Here is a 22,485-nt window from a genome sequence, read left to right on the forward strand (position 1 = left end):
GTAGGTGAATATATTAAATTATTCTCAACTCGTTCCTGATCGAAACACAATCGCTGTGGTAAAAGTACACCATTTTGAAATGTAGCGATGATTTACTTCTGTACATTTCATTTCAGCTTCTAAACTTTGTCAAAATATTTTCAAATAATGGGAACATCTTTGACTACCGTCCATTGGAACTCTTGTGCTGAATCACAGCTTTGATTAACTTTTGAAATATTAATTATTCGTCTACTTGTCACGAGTATATTTGTGATTAGCTTCAACATCACTTACACAATTCCGTCAAAATTATCGTAAATGGTGTTAGTTTACCGATTAAAATGATGTGAAAAAGTGAGCATGGCCAGTGGCCACCTTTGAAGGCTTCTCCGCTGACAGGTTTAGTGCAGCGAGGCTATCAGGACCTTTACACCATTCAATGTTATATACTACGTAGTATACCCAATATACATATACCCAATACTCTGGAGCATCCTGCCATGCTACGAACCTACCTGTCCAGGGTGACGTGAAGGGATTGTTTCTCCTTATGTGGGCAATAAAACGCGAGAGATATTTTATTGCAACAACGCCGAATAGCCTTTTAATATTTTTACGATACGCTTTTAAATTAAGATATATAATGACACGTAAACAACGTTTGCATGGCAAATGTTCGCATCTGCCAACTTACAGGATTAAACATAAAATGACATCAGAACATCGCTCTATAGGGCGCAATAAAATGCTGGATATAGGCGTATCATTACATGCATGTCAGTTCATATTATGCAAACCGAGTGTATCGATCCACATTTTATCGATAAAGATTCGTATCAACGCTAGTCTGAAAGCAACGGAGAAGAAATTACAGATGTCATATACAAGGATACACGGATCAGGTTCATATACGTAGATAGTTCCTACAACATATTTCAGCTCGCGTGGAAAGCGAAAAATGAGTACCTATTGCTAATTGATTAAAAATCTCCTCGAATTATTGGTAATCTAGTTAAAAACAGTTTTTTTCTGAAAAACTTTTAGTAAATTCCCAACACATCGGAACACGTGTTTATGCCCCTGAATTTGCCTTGATAATATGTAATGTCGAAACGAGGAAATATTATGATGTTTATGAACACGTGTTCCGACATTGTGATAATACGTTAGTATTTAACTAACAGTTTATCAGGAAACCTACCATTCATTTATTAATGTCCTAATATCCCGTTTTTAACCGGATTACGAATAATTTGAAGAGATTCTTAAAATAATATCAATATTTTTTTATCAGTAGGTGTTCTCCGTATTTTAGTAAGCGACTATTTGTAGATCATTATTTGAATACTGAACGAAATTAATTAAATGGAAATCACAAAAACATTAACACATAATGTCAACGTATTAGAATGAAATTTCGCCTTAAAATAATAAAGTATTATGTAATGTTAAAAAATATAGATCGATGAGTAATGTTATGGCACGACCCTAGGGTAAGAATTTAAAAAAAATAATAGAATCCATCTCTTAATTCGAGTTGGCACACTGGAGAAATTATTATTATATTATTTACAGTATCACAGGGACTTAAACAGGGGGACAGTCTGGCTCCCACTCTCTTCAACATTGTGCTCGAACATGTAATACGAAAAACACTAATAGACACTGGCTCCAATATTTGTTTCAAGAGCAGTCAAGTTGTCGGATATGCGGATGACATCAACATTGTCGGAAGATCAATTTCAGCCATTAAGGAGGTCTTCGACCCTTTAGAAATAGCGGCGCGGGAAGTAGGACTGCGAGTTAATGGTGACAAAACAAAAATGATGGTACAGAGCAGGAACCCTTCGCACAGAAGAAGAAGTAGTGCACTATTTAAAGACAACTACTCATACGAAGTGGTCGATCAATTCACCTACCTGGGCTCCAGCCTGACAGAGAACAATGAGGATCCAGCAGAAATCAGAAGAAGAATCACAGCAGCCAACAAAACATACTTCTCTTTGGTGCCAGTGTTTAAGTCACGTAGTGTCCACAGAAAAACCAAAATAACCATATATAAGACCATTGTAAGAACTGTATTGGCATATGGATGTGAGGCGCTGACACTGACAGTAAAGATGGCTGAAATGCTGGATACTTTTGAAAGAAAGGTGCTGAGAAGAATATGTGGACCGGTGAAAGAGGACGAACAGTGGCGTATCCGGCACAATAGAGAATTGTACGATATATATAAGGCCCCTAGCATCTCTGCACACATGAGACTCCTCAGGCTGAGATGGGCTGGTCATGTACAGAGAATGCCGGATACACGCGTCCCAAAAAGAATTCTGACTGGTCACCCAGGTGGAAAGAGAAAAGTGGGAAGACCCAGACTGAGGTGGGAAGATGAGGTAAGAGGGGATGCAGCACAGCTTCTCCAGGTGACAAACTGGAAGTCAGCCGCTGAGGACAGGAGGAGTTGGAGGCGACTGTTGCAGGAGGCCAAAGCTCGATATGGGCTGTAGCGCCATCGAAGAAGAAGACACTGGAGAAATTTATTGACCTCGTCAATCTCAAATGCTATACAAAGATCATTAACGTCTATTTTTGTTGTTCCGTGAAAATATATGTTAAGGAAATTTATTTGGTTCGCGTTCCGCGTTGCCGAAAAAGCAGAGCTTCTGAACTGACAGATGATACACTACGTGGAAAACAAAACAGAACGAAAATCAAGATGGCGATGTTGCGTCAGATTTTTTACATGATTGAAGTAACCAAACCAAACTAAGCCAATCGTTAAAAATAAACTTATTCAATAAACTTTAATGTCGTTTTTTGTATTTGTTTTTACAGAGCAACACTAGTGTTTTATTCAATCAATTGATAAGGAATTAAAGTTCAATATTATATTTATATTTATTTAGAAAAAAAAAATTCTTTGTTTGTATATTCTTACCTTTTACATATTGTAGGTAAATTGTTGCACACACATGCCGGAAGGAACACTTAATTATTATTATTATTGTATAATTTATTTTTTTGTAGAAGGAATTTCATACAAGTTCCTTCTTAGGTAGGTACATCATTTTCCAGAGCAATTTAATGTTATGGGACAATTTAAATATGGAAGTATGAAGTTATGTGAGAAAGGTTAACTATGAAAATAGGTAAATCTAGGAAAACGTTTTTAACATGCATTAGAAATAATCAAAGGGGTATTTGAATCTCTCGATAATAGCCACCACTACTCACCCACCCTTCAATTAACACCTGGTGGACAACGGGAGAGTCAGAATAGCGTTCATATCTAGTATCTTAATTTCCCGAGCCACCGTAAGTCGCGCTATCTGCTCTAGTGTTGCCACACATTCGCATTGATTAGCTATTTCCGAACAGGTACCTGTGGGGCGACGTGCATTTCCAACACAGAACCGATGACATCCGCTACATATAAAATATGAAAGCCAATTTGCGGCCTGGCAACATTCTATATGAATCCAACAATGCGCCACTACGAGGCAGAATTGGAAAGCTTTAAATTCGGACACAATTCGGACAGGTAATTTATTGTTCGGTCATCATTAAAGGGTGTTTACGCGGGCAATTCTGCATTAAGGACTCAATAAAAATAGAATAGAGCTTTTTCTAAGCAGCGCTGCATCAATTTTATGTTAGAGGGAAAGCTCTTATTGAGCAAGCTCACGAAAGATGATGTTTTACTTATGTAATATTTAAAAAAATGTTATAGGCACCCTAACATGTTTACATTTTAATTATTCGAACAAATGTTTTTTTATGAACAAATTTAATTCAATCTGTAGTTTCAAAAGGCTCCCTTGAAATTATAAATAATATTTTAACTAATATTTGAAGCGTCAAATTATTTGTACATCATACGTACATAAGTAGCTCACGGATAAAGTGGAGCCTCTTCAATAATAATGTGGTATTGTTTTACACTTTGAATGCAGCTTTCATTGCAATCGGTTATTGTATGATTTAATTAATTCATAATTTCGTGGATACGAGTTAAATCACGTATTGGATTATGCCAAAACGCAATGTCGATGTATCAAAAGTTTTGTATTGGAAATCAATTAATTTTAACAGGTAGTTTTGAACAATTTGAATGTAGGTATTTGTTGCTCAAATTAGTCCAAAATATTTTAAAATACCCGGTATGCAGTAGTCTTATGACGTAGTACACAATAAAACAAGCAAGAATATATTTAAAATGATTCTACTGTACTATTTAAAACTCTTCATGCCTCGGAAGGACATTACTAGCCACAAAAATCATATTCCATTATAGACTGAAGGACAGATCTGACCGGGGAAATACTGAAATACTTTTATAATGTTTATCATATTACATGGATAAAATCATAAAATCTGTCAAATGTATGATTACAAATTGGCGGGATTTTTTCGTGAAGATGAATGTAAAAAAAATATTTAACTATCCATACATTATAAAAGTATTTAATAATGTATGGACGCCCCGGTCAGATCTGTCCTTCATTCTACAGACTGAAGGACAGATCTGACCATGGCGAATGTATGGAAAGTTAAATAATTATTCTTTTCAGTTTATCATATTACATGGATAAAATCATAAAAACTGTCAAATGTAGGTATGATTACAAATTGGCGGGATTTTTCGTGAAGATGAATGTAAAAAAATGTTTTTTTATTGTATAAGCGGCATAAAAAGTGAAGTTTTCTTACTAATCTTCTACCCAAAAGGAATACGTTTTCAAAATATCGAATTCTTTCAAAATTTTGAACGTTTTGAGTCAAAATATCAATTTTTATTTCAAATACAAACATTTTTTTATTATTTATTAACTAATAAATTAACATACATTTTTTTTGGTATAATCCACCTCACTAGGCTGAGCCTGTTCCGAGTTTCAAAGACATTTGACAGATGGACAGACAGTTGACATTTCAAAGATACTTTTCTCTACTTCCTAAAATGGTTTCTTTTTTACAACTTCTTCAAAAATAAGAAATTTAGATACCTAAGGAGCTATTCCATGAAAAGATCTTCTATGAAATTTCAAGTGTCATTGGGATTTGAACCTGGAGGGTTAATAAGCCTGTAAACATTTTTTTCCTTGCCTTAATAAAATTTAAAAAATATTAATTAATACATTTTTTACAAGAGTTATAAATTATTGCTATTAGGCGCTGTTTCCTCTTAATGAATATTATTGCGCATTTAATATTGAACATCACAAATATTTTGCAAATTCAATCTTTACTTCGTTTGGCTTCCAAGAACACAAGTTTTGCTATTGCTCGCGCTCCACTTTTACAGAAGGAAGTTTAACATCATTTAGGAATATTGCGTTTTAATGAGTTTAATGAAATGCCATAGAAGGCACGCGAGAGAATAATGATTGATAATTAGTAATAAAGCAAACAAAGGTTGACTTCAAAGCTCGGAATTCAACAAAACGATGGGAAGGGAATGGGACAATAAGGGATTAAGGAATATTAAATTAACAAAGAAATTAGTCATGGAGAATATACTCGTTTGGGCGTATAAAATGTTTATGAAGTCTACCCGTGTCTGTACTGTCTACGCGCTGCGTTTCTACGTTGCTTTATTATTACGAGAATTACGTATACGTTATTTTTTCTCTTGATGACACGCTTATTTTACTGTCAATAGAGACCTGCTCGTCTGATATACGATTATTTTGGTAGTTAGACAAGTCATTATGGCTTTTCGGAGGTATAAAAAAAGTTAGAATCATGCAGAAAATCTGTTTGAATGTATTATGGCAAGTCGATAAAAATTTAATATTATCGCATTTTGTCATTGTGTTCAGTGTTTCCACAGATGTTTATTAGGAAACGGCGTGCTTTCCCGTTTTTAATAGAATTTTAATAAATCGGTAATAGTCATTTTTCTCCGTGTTTGAGTAAAAATCTACAGCTGCAAATCTCTCAAACGGTAACACTTTTATGTATCTAATCGTATCTAATCGTATCACCAGGTGATTTGTTATATTAATTTTAATTGAATTGTAAAAAACGTCCGAAAGTATTTTGTTATTTTAAAATTGTTTACCTTATAAGAAAAAAAATGGTGTCATGTCGTAATCTATTGTGAGAAAAAAGAGCTGAGGTACCGATCCAACAATTTATAAAAATATGTCCTTGATGTACCTTTTTAATATGAATACCGCACAAGAGTCCCAACTGCTCACAACCGTCTGGAGCCTGTGAAACTATGGCATCCCCAATTGGGGTATGTTGCGTGTCGGAAGGTAGTGGAGAAGGGATGGAGATTGGGAAGAGGAAGGTGGGGAAGTCCCTGACCATTCAGATCTGGACACCGAACACGGCTAAAGCCATTTAAAGCAACGTTTCAATTCTGAATTGTGATTTTACCCCAGAGCAATACTGAGAGTATGTTTGTGGCACATTCTACCCTGGAACGTGCCACAAACATAATATATATTATTTTACATGAGTGAAATATCACAAGTTAATAAAATAAAATTTACTTGCGCACGCCTGGATTTGAACCCGCGACTTCCAGATTGCTAGGCAAGAGCCTTACCCTCGACCCCGGAGGCCTAACTACCTACATTAGTGCTAAATGCTAATGAAACCAAATTCATCACTTTAAAAATAAAAAAAAATACAAAAAACTCTGAAGAAAACCTTAACTTGAAAATTCATAGCCCGCATCACTTAAATGAGCATTGTAATTGTCCCTCATTAGAAAACGTTGACTATTTAACGTATCTGGGTCTAAAAATTAGTGGAAATTTAAAATGGACCAAACACATTAGCTATTTAGATAATAAAATTAAAAAACTAAGTTATTTTTTCAAAACTATCAGGAATTTGCTCATTAAAAAAGACTTAATGAAAATTTACATGGCTCTCTGCCGATCACTGTTAGAATACGGTATTATCGGATGGGGCAGTGCAAATAAAAATATACTAAATCCACTAATTAAAACTCAAAAAGCCATAATGAAAATTATACTGAAAGTTCCTGTAAGAACTAGCACTGACGAAATCTTCACCAATCTTAACATCATTTCAATCAAACAACTATATTCTAAAACTACACTCATTTACATTCATAAGTACAAAAGCCAAGAAATAACAACAAACACGTACAATAGAAACACTAGATCTCATGGTCAAAAACTTATCCAACAAATAACTACTAATACAACTTTTGGGCAAAAAAGCTTCTTATATCATAGTATTAAACTCTACAATAAAATACCACTCTCACTCAAAAACCTCAACATTATAACATTTAAATCTCAAAGAAAAAGCTGGATACTTAATATAGGGAGATCTGAAATAAAAATTATACTGATATCAAACACAGACTAAAACAGAATCTACTAAACTGAACTATACAAAAAAACACTATCTTACTTATTTTAAAATTATTAAAAAAAAATTATACTACATGATATATACTCATAATTAGATTCATATGTACTTTGTTGTAATATTAATTTTCTTATAATTAAATTATAATATGTAAATGAAATCCTCAGCACGGGAGATCCCAGTGAGGATATCATTATCTCTATATTTTACTAAGAAAAGAAGACAATAAATCATTATTATTATTATATTTAAATATTGTAAATGCAAAGTACACAATGTCTGTGAATTGAAGGGTGAACACGGGTTATAAGTTCACGAACAAAAGGGGACGTAATGCAGGACACGTGGCCTTTATTAAAGGACGATTCACTCAAAAGCTCATAATATTATCTTGTTGATGTTGTTGATGAAAGACCAAAAATATTATAAAATACCTACTTCAATAATTTAAACTTCTTTATAAGTGTGATTAAAACTTTTCGAAACCAGTTTTAGGTTTAACAAAAAAGTTTTTAGTATAAAGTCTGACTGCCAGTTAGTAAGTAGGTACTTGCAAAATAACGCACAATTTACCATTATATCAAATGAGGAGATATTATAAATATAGAGAGTGATATTTACATAATTTAATAATATAATTATATTAAAATAATATAAAAGAAAGGAGAAAGTAAATTTAAATAGTCTGAATTTTAGCAGTTACCCACTAATAAGTTGAAGAGGAACAAAATTAGTGCTAGTAACAGTAGCTAGTGGTTTAACTAGCCACCAAGTTGGTCAATCTGGACTACTCTACTTTAGCCGCGTAACCCTTGGGTTCATCTGCTTGTTGTGGGGTGAACAGATTCACAACCGCAAACGCGCTATTCAAGCCAAGGCATGAAGATGCTGCAAATTGCTAAAAACCAAAATTGCATTAAATTATTTCAGTTTAACTGCTATTATGTTAGGTATGTAGAAATATTCTCATTAGGCAGTACAATTGCTACATGAAATGTTAGTGTTCAGTGTTCAGGTATTGATGTTAGGCAAGTGGGTACCTCCTCGGGCATTGCCTACAGCCTCACATGAAGGCACCAATATAGAAACATTGTATTGCTGTTTTAAGAGCATTCTTTAATTTCTATGCGTCATAACGCCGAGCTTTGAACGTATTTACGAAGCGTTTTCAATAATAAATAATCATTTGCGGTCGTGCAGTTAAATTTCGAAAGTACAGAGGAAATAAAATGTGTATCCTAGCAATATGGACGCCTCGCCATGATGCCAACACAATGAGCAACAAAACGGAGAACCGTCTCCAGTGCCCGCCAAAACCGCGACATGCGGTTTGAAAATTAAAATATGCCAACATAAAAGAAAAATATATCATAGGAACGCACATGTGAGCTTGAGATTCGTTAGGGAACGAGAAAAATTCACGAGATCCACTCGTTACAAACATTATTGTGGTATAAATCATCGCAGCCGCCGAGTGCCAACAGCGAACAGCGAACTCTGGGAAGTGAAAGAGTGTGGTAACTTGGATTGTGAAGCGTTTGATTGCTGACAGTCATTGGGCATTTGGACTTTGTTGGACATCTTGTCGTGTGTGTGTGGGCGAGCGTGTGGAGATTCCTTCAATATGCCTACATTGAAGTCTTCGGAAGAGCGTGTTGCGAAGGAATGGACATAATATTATTTTCGAAGTACACAATGCGATGTTCGGAATCCACCTTTTGAATACCGGAATGTGAGATCCATCAATGAAAATGGGATGATTTAGATTCAATTTTCATATTTAACGATTGAAAACAACTCTCAATGAACATATGTAAAAATAAAAAGACACCGATAAAAGGATGACGATCGCAACTGGCACTCGAACCCATATCCTCTAGTCTTTCAGGGACCAATAACAATATAATATTGATGATAATGTCAGTAATTCTTAAATTGAACTATGAGATCGATAAATACTTTTATTGTTTTAGTGAGTGTTAGTCTGAACCCAGAATATCTAGTCCGGTAAGTCCGGCTCGAGTCCCAGTTGATACATTTATCTTTTTATTTTCGGCGTCTTATTCTAATATCATATTTTCATTGATCATTTTTAACATCACTTTCAGTGATGTAATATGAAAACGGAGTTTAATATTCAATAAGTATATTCTAATAAATAAATTTTACTGTTTTAATACATAATTAAACTTTGGAAATAAGTCCTTCATTCGATACAGTGAATTCTGAGAATCCAGCCAGCAGCTTTCGGAGGCCAATTGATTTCGCATAAAGCTGCTGCAACACGCAAAGCTCACATCAAAAGTTAATGTACAGCGCATCATCTTTTCTACCGACACACGACGCTATCAAATATTTCTTCCTATGGTAGGAGAGGGGGTCAGTTGAATTCGAGAGCGGCCGAGGAACATAATTTCATCTGTCAAAGTGACAACTTTACTTACTGACAGCTTGAGCACGTTTTCGAAATGGATGATACTTGTCGCCTATTGCTGGATCTGTTGGACAGCTCATCCTCAGATGATGATGCCGCCAACTATATAATTATAAATGCTATTTATAAACTTTTTAGATTTTAAACAATCTGCGCGTAAATAGCGCATTTTCACATAACCTGACATAACCTCTCCGTCGAATCAGGAAATTCGCAGTTCGCACGCCGATCGACGAAAGCGACATATAATAAATTATTGTAAAATAAGCTCACGTCGATTTCCAAAAATGTCGAAGGCAAAGGCGGCAAGGACCAACACCAGGGCAGGGAACGAGAAGAGAGCACGAGAGCTGACGAGAGCAAACCAGATTACCCAGGAAAACAATTGAAAACAATCAACAAACGAACAAACTAGAAGCTTCTCTATGTAGGTATCAGGCCGTCCAACTTTATCAAAAAACCGAATGATATTACCATATAAACATACTGAGTTAAAAATATGATTAATTTTGAAAGGGCGAAAATTTGTTTACTTCAAATTCAAATATTGATTATATTTTAAATATATGTTAAGTATGTTTGCCAAATAAGGTTTTTTTTATGTTTCTAAATTTACTAGCACACATGACGATATGAGCTAACATAATAAATAAGAAATGCATTATTAGGCTGCTTATGTCATGGCTGTCAAAGGGAACACGGAACTTAGTTGGTAGCTCCGTAATTAAAATGACCCCCTCTCCTTTTTACGACGGAGAGGGGGACGCATAACTTTTCAAATATCGCGTCGGGAGCGGTTACGTAAAATAAATTCGGTTAGCGAAGTTCAGAACCACACTTATAGCGCGTTATCTTTTTACGTGTGTCGGGTCTGTATGGGATTGTATGGCGAGCGCTATTGTGCTTTATATTATCTGTTGATGTGAGCTTTGCGTGTGGCAGCACCTTAAAGCTGTGGTATACTGCAGGAGTATTTGCTGGGTCCCATTTGTTTTATATCATAGGTGTATGAGAAATCTGATGGTAATTATTTCATTATGTAGACTATATTATTACAGCTGCGGTGGATTACCATATTTTTGAATTCTGTGATCCTTGCGAACTGAATGTAGGCATATATGTAGGCCTTTTTTGTTGTGCACTCTATTGATGAAGTGTCACATTGGATCTGCCTAAAAGGGTCTAAATTGTTGGATGCACACGAGATTGAATTTATTTAATAAAAATAATGCCCCCGAGGTGATTTATAGAAGGAATTCATTAATATGATCAGTGCAAATACGTCATTTAGCAACATAGTCAACGACATATTTGGAATAATGTTGCAACATTTTTATTGCACATATGTTTACTAACAGACTTTTGGAGAGCAGTAGAAATTGTCACAAGCCTCGAGGTATGATCATAAGATTTTGGTAGTAGGTATTTTTAAATATGGGTAGTAATATTTGTTTGCGAATTTTATTATTATTTCGTGGTGAAATTCCCTCAAATTTTTTAATCATAATATCATATAAAAGTAATCGGTATGGACAGATAAATTTTAACCAATTTTAGACTTATTTACATGTACATTAAATAATTATACAGTGCGTTAGCCTGGTTTGCAACCATATTTAATGAAAATAATGTGCGTATCACAAAAGTAATGCTAAGTACCCACGCAAAATAATGATACTCGGTGAATCCTCGAAACAGATGTTCATATTTACCAATATTATCATCACAATACTGGCAGAGCTGCATCGGAAACACACTACTTAACAAATTTATGGAAACAAATTCTAAATCAGTCCAATCATTATTATTATTATTTGATTTCATCGTTCGCTATTTGCATTCGTGCTGCACTTTCCCGATGCGACATTTCGTTGGGAAAACTGAAAATTAGACACATTATGTGCGCACCTGCACTGTTGCCGTAATTATGGTGGTAATAAGCGCGGGCGCTGCTGCTGACATGCCCCCGTGGCCCCCCGCGGCCCCCCGCCACCCGATACCACCCCCAGACACCCTCCACCCCCACCCACACCAAACAGCCCTAGTACCGCGGCACCGGGACAAATTTGTTTTAGAGATATTTCCAATTTGAAAGTGTTTCTGATGGATTCGAATTTGATGAAAACATAATTAGTAGAGATGAAATTTGTTATTGATAGCGATGCCCAACCACCATTCTACATGAATGCACCGACGTGTATTTGATGTGGGTTCATCAAAAAGTCTCATCGTAAAATAAGTTTAATAATTCATTCTGACGTTTTAGATTCTCCTACAGGAAGAAAATGTTTTAAATTATGTATTATATGAAAATTATCACCACTATCTGTGATATCACTGGTAAGTTTTTTTATGAATTTAAACGGAAGACCGTGCTTGACGTTGACAGTTGACAGTTTCTGTAGCGTGTTGGTTGAGTCGGGAGATTGCGGGTGTGATTCCCGACACAGTGAATAGTTCTATTAAATACTTCAAACATTGAAAAGGCTTCATGGCGAGAATAAATAAATAAATACATTTTAATCTCGTTAATTAAAAAAGGGGACTTGTCCCATAAATGTTATCATTTAAGTTTTACCTAATAACATCGTGATGAATATGTGCTAAAATATCAATAAAATAGAGAGATATATTGGTTTGTGTCGAGACCTTTATTGGTAGGTATAATGACTACTTTGGATTATTTTTGTTACAGGGTCGTACGCAATACCCAGGTCGTACGCAATTTTTGGTGATGCGGTGTGGAGGGTATTTTAAGAACTTTGCATTACTGCCACGCACGTACTGCGATGTCACCAACTTTTCGACTGATCGCAAATATCTACTTTTTGGCAGCTTATATGTTGGGCACGATTCTGTATTTAAAAAAAAATTAAATTTAGCTGTAGGATGCGAACTCACGGTTAGTAAGCATTCGTCAGCGGATGATCCCGGCTTTAAAATCTCAGACCCGGTAAATCCCTGAAATTTCTTTTGCGGCGTTAACTATTGATACTGAATATTGCTTTTTAATTTTTTTTAATGATTTTTTTGACTAATTGCACCGGATAGAGATAGTATAATTAAATAACATAAGAATTAATCAACATATTAACCTCTGCCGCTCCGGCCGACGAATCTCAGATCGTTGAACTTGGCCACTTGGTTCTTCATGACAGCGGTGGAGTTCCTCAACTCAGCGCAGTAGTTCTCATCATTACCAGCGCGGACAGTCACCTCCGTACCGTCTCCCACATCTCCCAGCGCCACCACCTTGAAGGCCACGGGCAGCGTCTTGTTGGAGCGCCAGTGGTTGGGCAGCACTGAGCACAGGAAGTAGGGACTGCCCGTTCTTACTGTGAACATAATAAAACCTTTAATATTTTCATTGACAATACAAACAAGAGATTCATAATTATAATCATGCATGAACCATTAAAATTATGAATCAGTCTAACAAAGTGTATCAAGGAAGTAGCATCTCGCTACTTTAATAATCCGTGCAGTTTCGTAGTTCAACGACAGTCGGCACGCTTCCAAGCCAGATCTCCCTTTCTAATTTATCTACAGAAACTTTTGTGTGAAAAGATATTCCCTCAGGAACACTTTATAAAACTTTGGCTCTGCAACTTATCTTTACGTTTTATATGTCGTTAATAGAAAGTGAGACATTTCAGTAAAATGTACCTGGATAGAAAAAACCTATTTTAAAACTTAACAGGGTTTTACAAAGGAATCGAGATTTGGAATTTAAATTTCTACAAATGTTGCAGTTTGCGAAAGGGTTCAGGCATTTGAATTGTTTAGTATAAAAAAAACAACAAAAAGACGATGAATATTTAATTTGCTTGATTAATTTAACGAGGAATCTTATATCGTAGAAGGCTTAAGAAAGTAAGTGGATTTGTAGAATCAATTCATGCCAAATTATTGATTTAATTACACGAGAGAATAGAGGAAATATAAAATAAGCAAATTACCATCAGCCATCAGCTAAGTGCAACAGATTATGAAAGCAGGAATGAAACGAGAATATGGAATCTTACACCTGGCAAACGTACAATCTGATCTGTCAAAAAATATGCAATAGACACATTCGCACGCAGAAAAGCTGTGGAGGCCGTAAGTTGCTGAATCTACCATTACTATGTTCATTGAGGTAAAGAGGCGCGCGGGCAGCAATACCTCAATGATATCTGATAGCTTGAACGAGTCAGGAATACCTAAAAGCAGCATCCAGTTGCAGACAATATAATTGTAGAATTTTTAATCTCCAATTGTATTCTGTAACTGGGGTTATCTTATGAAAAGGAACGCTTTTATTTTCCGGACGGGTCAAAGGAGGAGAAAGAAACGGGAGAAACTGCATGGTTTATGATGTTAATAAAAGATGAAAGTTATATTAGCTTGCGCATTCCAGGACCATAGTATGAAACCAGGATACGAGAACAACGACAGTAGACTAGCACTTGCAAAGTATAAAGCGTTTAAAATCAGATAATTTAAATTATTGCTACGACCTTAATAATAATCGACCAAGCCATAGACTCGCTGCCTAGGCCTGGGGGTTAAAAAAGGAGCAACGGTATCTTACGTATAAAATAAGCAGGCGTTAATTGTTTTCGTTTGTTGAAATGTAGAAAGAGGTCATTTACTGTCAGTTCGGGTAGTAAATAATTTTACATAAATCAATTGATAAATCTTATTGAATTGGTTACAAATTAATTTTATTCGGAGAAAGCTATCAGGGAAGTCTTTTAAAGTTATGATCTATCCACTCATCGCAACTCTGTAGAAATCCATAGCATACGAAATTTTATATGTTTGCACGTTTTAATCATTCCCTGGCTGAAACTACTTTGGCAAGATAAGGCAAAAAGTGGAAGATTATTTATAAAGTCATCTCCAGACGTTGATGCTGAATTTTGTTAAAATTATTAAAAATTAAGTTAAACATTCAATTGTTCGAAAATAAAAACATTCCAATCAAACCCGTTTTAATGGGTCAGTTTATAATAATTCATTCAACAGGAGATTGTCAAATGACTCTTTATTGTGCAGGTTCTAGATACCTAAATAATATAAAATAAATAAAATTAATTGTTGACTGTTGTTATTTAGACAATAATAACAACAATCAAGTGGAATTTACACAAAAGCTGTAGCAACTGCATCATACGCATAAAATAAGCAGGCGTTAAGAGGAAGCTACAAGCCTAAAATGTGTATATTCTTGGTATACCTTATATTGTGGGTAATAGGCATTAAAATCGATTTCCAAAAGGAGTATAGAAACGTTCGATTTCGAGCACAAAACTGGCTTTTATTTATTTTGTAAATAATTTTATAAGAAAGCAAAAAGTTAATCAAGTGAAACTGTCACAGATAATCTTAGCCATATTACAGTATTTTTTAAAAGTTGTTTTCTTTATGCGTTCATACATTTCTATTGAAAAAATATTTTATTTAGTAGTTTACATTTATATTTATTATTTAGTAATTTATCTTTTATTTGTATTCTACTCAAGCGAAACTATAGGAAAACCTTTAATTTGTCTAAAGCATATTTTTTGGTATTCATAATGTACACCAATTCGCTATAAAGATTTATCAAAATAGTGATTCGGCATTAAGCTTCGCCTAACTGTGTTCGTTTGTTGAAATGCAGAAAGAGGTAATTTACTGTCAGCTCGGGTAGTAAGATTTCCTTGGAATATTTTCTGAAGAATAGTTTAGCCTGTATAGTTTTACAAGAATCTTATTTTTTTGTGTAAATAAATGAGGTTCGACACAATAAATAACCCAAGTCCAGAAGACGGAACAGTAACGCTAACGAAGCAGTTCGTGTATTTTTTGTAGTATAAATTAATTACGACGTTATACAGCATCCGACCGAGCTCATCCGATTATTTATATTAATTTACAATCGGCGAATTCTAAACGCAAGGCACCCGATTGCCTGATTGGAGGCAACTAGAAGTAGCTAACACCAAGTGCGGTTTAATGGTTCATTACTTCAGGCGCTGGACGGTGTTTAGCCAAACTTGCTGAGATTTAGACGGTGACGGTCAACTAATATTTGCTGATAATGGAAAAAACGACAAATTTCTGACCTAACGGAATTTTGTGGAAGTGACGTAAATTCAACTCAGTAGTACTGTATTTGAAAAATTTTACACCGTCAAACTCGTTTTTCACGACTCTACTCACCCAGAAGTGAGGAAGGGGCCTGCCTCCCCTTAAAAATAAACAAAAAATACATATACATGTAGAAGTTTTAGCAAGAAGTGTTGCATTTTATGCGTGCGTACAGCTTGCAATGGTTTTTAATTACTTCAAGTGGTAGGTTATTGTACATAATGTCCTATTGTATTTTTTTATTCAATACCTATTTAGTTATAGTATTACATTTTTGGTTCTATTAAAAACACAGTTGCTCAGTTTTCATCTTGATGAGTGAAGTTACGTTCCGTGATTAGTTAACAGGTAACAACTAGTATTAATACTAGCGCAGACCTGTGATAAGGTAATAGGTAACACCTAGTATTAATACTAGCGCAGACCCATGATAAGGTAACAGGTAACAACTAGTATTGATACTAGCGCAGAACCGTGAAAAATCATGAAATAATATAATTGTTTGATTTGTGAAGCTGAAAGTATTTTGCCTAAGGATTACATTTCTTTCAAAAACAAATGTTATGAATAAATTTCAAATGCAGAATTGAAATTAAATAAAAATAAAACAATTCATGGTTTCCGATACCGACTTCGTCGCTTAATTGAATTCATACAATCGTCAGTTCCAAATTTCTAAAAATTAAAATGAAATTTAAGTTCATTACATAGGAATATTTCACAGACAACCGAAAATAACACGTTTAATTATTTTGTAAGTGCAGTAAGATACCATTTAAAAGGTTGGTAATTTTTTTAAGCTTAAATCAACATTTGGCAAAAATCGTTAAAAGTATCGTCCCATAAAATAGTTTTTTTACTGCTAAAAAGATTTTATAAGGAAACTGTTGTGGAACTCCAAATACTATTATTATAATGAAAAATTGACATCCACCGTGATGAGCTCACGAGTCAAATATATTACAAACAAAATTTATTGATAAGGAGAAATTTTAAATTAATAAAAAAAAATTATACGAATGTGTCGCAATGTTCAGGATATGAGGACATCTCATATGATAATATCAAAATAGAAATTCTTTGATAATATAATATTTTCTTAGAATTCACCATTTTACATGACATCATTGTCATTATACATAATCCTTATAAATACATAAATATTTATGAGAAAATATAACACAATGCGAGGGATTAAAAAATATTATTTTTAAAGTTGAAAAAATCATTGCAGAAATTATTAGTCATATAAATTGAATTATATATACAATATTAATGATTCGGTGCAAACAATATGTATTAGCAACCCACACACGGATAAAATAAAAATAAAATATTACGGGCAAGAACTTCATTTTAAGGAGATGCCTTACGTAGTAATGCAAAATCATGTGTTTTTGGTTTGAAAATTTGGTCACCTAGAAATGTTTCAGATGCTTTAATTAAATACTGCGAGTAGAATACATCCTGGCCTTTAAAACAATCGAGTATAAGTAATAGTAATGTATAAGGCCTATGAAAACTGCTTTAAAGTTCAAAATCTCCTACTTACGAACCCATTTTCGGTTATGATTTTATTTTATAATGTTGCAAATTAAGTTATTTATAAAATGTTCGGAAAAAAATTAAATATTTATGCCTGAACATCCACAAAATAAAATAAAAGACACTTTTTGGCCATGTTAAAAAATAAATCAAAACCGGCGGATGGTGTTAAACGGGAATTTAAACCTTATCGCCATCTACGTAAGGAGTGTTATTGATAGTGGCTCAATTCAAAATATTACACGGCGTAGTGCATCGCCTTAATGGTTATTTTAATTTCAATTTAAGGTTATACGCAACGTACGTTATAATCTACAAGTTCATAGGTAGCTTTAATTTAATAATTTTATTGAAATACACTTTTTGCGAGTTAAGTCTTAAAATTTTAAGGTTAAACGCGACGCTCGTTATAATCTACGTGTCCATAGATGGCGTTAATCAATGTTTTTATAAACATTCGCTTTTTGCGTTTTGTTAATGTTACTTTACAACATTAACATAAATTATTTTTTATTATAGGTAAACTTGTGTTTTGTTCATTTTAAAACACAATTCTTTCTAGAAAGGCATACAAATACAATATCGTGTCGTTGATTTAATGCAATGTAGTATTTGTATGCTTTTCTTGAAAGAATTGACTTTCTTTACAGAAAACTAAAACTATTAATCAAGTTCATATTGCGTATGTACGGCCGCAAACAATAAAACATAATTTTAATATTGTAAAGCAATACCTTGCAAAAATAGTATTTTAATAAAATAAATTAATAAACGCTATCACGAGCACCTAGATTACAACGAGCGTCGCGTTTAACCTTAAAGCGAAGCTTAATGCCAAATCACTATTTTGATTAATCTTTATTACGAATTGGTGTACATTATGAATACCTAAAAATATGCTTTAAATAAATTGAAGGTTTTCCTATCGTTTCACTTGAGTAGAATACAAATAAAAAATAAATAACTCAATAGAAATTATAAATGTTAACTACTAAAAAAAATATTTTTTCAATAGAAATGTATGAACGCATAAAGGAAACAACTTTAAAAAATACAGTATTATAGCTAAGATTATTTCTGACAGTTTCACTTGATTAACTTTTTTGCTTTCTTATAAAATTATTTACAAAATAAATGAAAACCAATTTTGTGCTTGAAATCGAACGTTTCTAGACTCCGTTTGTCAATCGATTTTAATGTCTATTACCTACAATATAAGGTATTTCAAGAATTAACACATTTTTGGCTTGTAGCTTCCTCTTAAGACGAATTATTTGTTTGCGCCCGTACCCATGTAATATGAATATGAATAAATATTCTTGTCCGTATAAAAACTCAATTCATTCAAGAAATGCTTACAAATATAATATTGGATTGAATCTATATAATCAATACTGTATTTGTATGCCTTTCTTGAAAGAATAGAGTTTTTCTAAAGACAAAACTACATATTCAAATTCATATTGCGTATCTACAGCGGCAAAAAAATAATTCATCATAATAACAATAGCGTATTATCCAAAGTTGATTTTTTCAGTTGTGAACCATAAAAGAATATTTCTCTGATGGTTTGTGAATATTGTTTATGTCTATATTGTTTATATCTCTATTATGATTTGATTTATATCTACAACATCTCTCCATGGCTATAAATGTTTCGTTTTATATACTCTTTTGTTTTGTATAATTTTTTTAATTCATATTCCTTTCTCACAAATTTAAATAACTTATTCCATATTACGATGTCTCAGTTAAATTCACAAGGAGGAAATCCATAATTGGTTTTATTTTACTATGTAATACTTATGTACAAACTGCTTAAATGTAAACTGTCGATTTCCCGAAAAAGAATAAATAAATAAATAAATATTCCATAGCACGACTAGCAAAATTATATTTTAGTTAAATTATTAAATTAGCGCCATCTTTTGAGTTTACCCTCTTTATCGATGGATGTAGGAAGTTACAAACTATCAAATTTAAAATTTTTATCTACTTGACTAAGGCTAAAACACTCCTTTGGGTTTTCATCCATAAAAAATTCAAAAGCGATGAATAAGATAGTAAAAATAAATGAACAGATAATAACTACTAGTAATTTACTAAGTGGTAAATATAGGTACATATAACGGATTAGAAACAAATCTGCTGTCACCGATTTACATGTGACCTTTCCCGGCCTTCATTCAGATAGGCAAATGAAATTGTTAATATGCTCAAGAAAGAATGTGCGGTATTGAAAATGTTTCATTGAATTCATCAGAAGCTGAAGGAATAGTTGAGATAAACATGGGTTAAGTATTTTAAAATATTCTTGTGTAATGTAAAACATCATCCAACTTCAATGAACCTTTGATTTTCGAAATTAGAACTACTTATCACATCAGACAAGCGATAAATTGAAAAATTAGGTATTCCACGTACGATCTTACTGCTTTTTTGCTCAAACATTAAAATTTTTTTAAGCGGCTAAAACCAAAACCTCCTACATCACAAGGCCAGGACACTGAATCAAATCAGCCTCCTAACTTGAATGGGATCCTAATTTTTTTTTATTTATTCTTTTAAATTAACTAAAACTTTTTAAGATGTTTTAATAAATATGAATGAAAAATAATTTTTTGAAATGTTTATATATTTTGTTCAAATTCTCATAGATGCTTAGATTCATTATTAAAGTTAAGATATGTTACTGACAACGCGCGTGGTTTCACTGAACTAGGTCCAGTGAACATACATTAGCACCCCGTTCATATACATATTCTTTGAATGGCGGTGTTCATTTTTTGTTCGATTAATATGAATATAACGGGTCCAATATTAAAATGTCGTAATTTTTCAAGTTAACTAACACTAGATAGGTTAATTTGTAGATGTATTTTTTTTACTTTAGCTCCATACGAGAGGCCCTGACGAAAATAATTCCCCTCAATTTTGAGAAATTGTGTGGAGGGTCTTTTTAGGAAAGGAAGAAGAGGAAGTTCTTGGAAGGAAGAAGGAATGAGGGGTGGGTAGGAATCCGGGGGTCAGTGTGTATACTACAATATTTTTCTTATAAAAACTTTTAGCTTCACCTACCATACAATTATAATATCTAGAGGTACTATGTACCATTACAGGTAAAAATCACTACATGTCGTATAGCTAGTAAGGCACAGTGAGTTTTACATATAAGGGGACGATTAACATCATCTAGGTAATTTTCATTCGCATAACCAAATACTAATACTTCCAACTTCTGGCGCTTCCCATACATTCTGATGGCAATATGCTAAACTGGCGCCTCCTAGCGGTGTGAGTCGTGCGCCTTGGTTTTATCTCATACATTTTAATGGATTTTATTTGAAATTATTTTCTTTATTTTACGTTAGTAAATTATAGAAATCGAAAATTTTTTTTTTGAAAAATTAGGTATCTTACATACAACCTTACTGCTTAAACCTCCTAGATCATAAGGCTAGGATACTGAATCAAATCAGCCTCCTAACTTGTATAGGAACCTCAAAAAATGATTTTTTTTTTTAAATTAACTAAAACATTTAAAAATATTTTAATATAAATTAATAATTTGAAAAACAAACAAAAAAACGTTAAATTTTTTATTTTTTTATAAAATCCCATACAAGTTGAATGGAGGCGGCTTTGAATGAGTGTCCCGGCCTTGTGATCTAGGAGGTTTTGCTAAAACACTATCTTTGATAGGGTATTTGATAAAAGTAACAAGAACAAGACAAAATTGTAGGGAGTACTGTAAAAAAGAGTTGTAAATTATTTACCTAACTCATTGGGATGCTCTTGCTGTGCCTCGCAGATGAGTCCCTCTGTCCACCACAAATCATGGGAGGGCGGCGAGCCCCCCGGGTGCTCCATGGTGCCGGGCGGGCTCGAGGGCGGGGAGGGAGGCGCACGCCCGCAGCCCCCACCCGGCAGGTGCATGGGGGCCGGGGCTCCGCACGGGGGCACCGTCGCGGGACCGGGACTGCCGCCGCCCCCTCCGTACCACACCACGATTACTTAGAATAGATCACTTCCAGCCTCACTAAACACTTTTATTTATTTCACAATCAGTTTTCAGCAAGTTTCAATTTTATTTCAGGAAAAGTTTCAGTAGTTACACAGTTATTTGAAGAGATGATTATAGAGCAGCTTGAGGTCACTATTTTATTTAATAATAACAGTTTTTGTTGGTTTTCAGTCTCACTTTGCCGCGATTTATTTACGTTTCTTTCAGTTAGTTTTCAGTCCTTTAAATAAATAAATAAAATAATGTTTAAACGTCATGAATTTATTAATTCCATATATTAGTAAAATGTATTTGTGCTGTTAATTTTACTAGCGGAAATTACTGAAAATATAAATCATATATCGTCCTATACCATATTCTTTTATTTTTTCGTTCTTGACCTGACCAGACTCAAGTATTAATTTATTTTTAAAGAGTTTAAACTACAACAATTCATTTAATTCTACCACACGGAAAAAACTTACTAATATGCTAATTTATGAATGCTAATTTATTAAGAATCTCTTCAAATTATTGGTAATCCGGTTAAAAATGGAACTGTAAGCCCTAAACGAATGAATTGATAGGTTTCCAGTCAAACTTTTATTAAAAAAGGAATGTGGTATCGCGATTTTAGAATACGTGTTCAAAAAAACCATTGCAGGTGTATGAATCTGATATATTAGGAATATACAAAAAGTTTTTCAGGAAACCACCTGCAATCCCTATTTTAATAGAATTTTAATAAATCAGTAATATATTTTCCTCCGTGTATCATCACATATTAGGAGAATATTACTCGTGCAATGATGGAGGTTTTAGGTAGCAGATGAATTGAGCCCACGACGCCTAGTTGGGTGTTTGAACCCGACGCATTTGTCCACTCAACTGCTTTTTAACTGTGGCGTTTCCAACTTATGATTTCATCTAAGCGTCCCATGTTATACCAAAGCGAATTTCAATTTTAATTAAGCTTTTCAATGATTAAATGGCACACGTTGAGTCGGGAAAACAATTAGTTTGATTGCGTCGATAGTGGCCGTAA

At 33.8% G+C, this 22,485-nt stretch overlaps 1 protein-coding gene across 2 annotated transcripts in view; it reads right to left on the minus strand.

The window, feature by feature from the left end:
• The window catches only part of LOC149426868 (protein lozenge-like), a 91,847-nt gene that overhangs the window by 63,535 nt on the left and 5,827 nt on the right, over positions 1–22,485 (minus strand). For both annotated transcript variants that reach the window (XM_089638907.1, XM_089638915.1), the window contains exons 2-3: positions 21,214–21,681; positions 12,871–13,110 (exon numbers count right to left, since the gene is read on the minus strand). In XM_089638907.1, coding sequence (XP_089495033.1) covers positions 12,871–13,110; positions 21,214–21,373 — 400 coding nt within the window. In that variant the 5' untranslated portion in view covers positions 21,374–21,681. The remainder of the gene's footprint in view (positions 1–12,870; positions 13,111–21,213; positions 21,682–22,485) is intronic.

This window comes from Hesperophylax consimilis, chromosome 1 (genome assembly GCF_061612785.1).
Source record: "Hesperophylax consimilis isolate HC1 chromosome 1, BYU_Hcon_1.0, whole genome shotgun sequence".
Taxonomy (NCBI): Eukaryota; Metazoa; Arthropoda; class Insecta; order Trichoptera; family Limnephilidae; genus Hesperophylax; species Hesperophylax consimilis.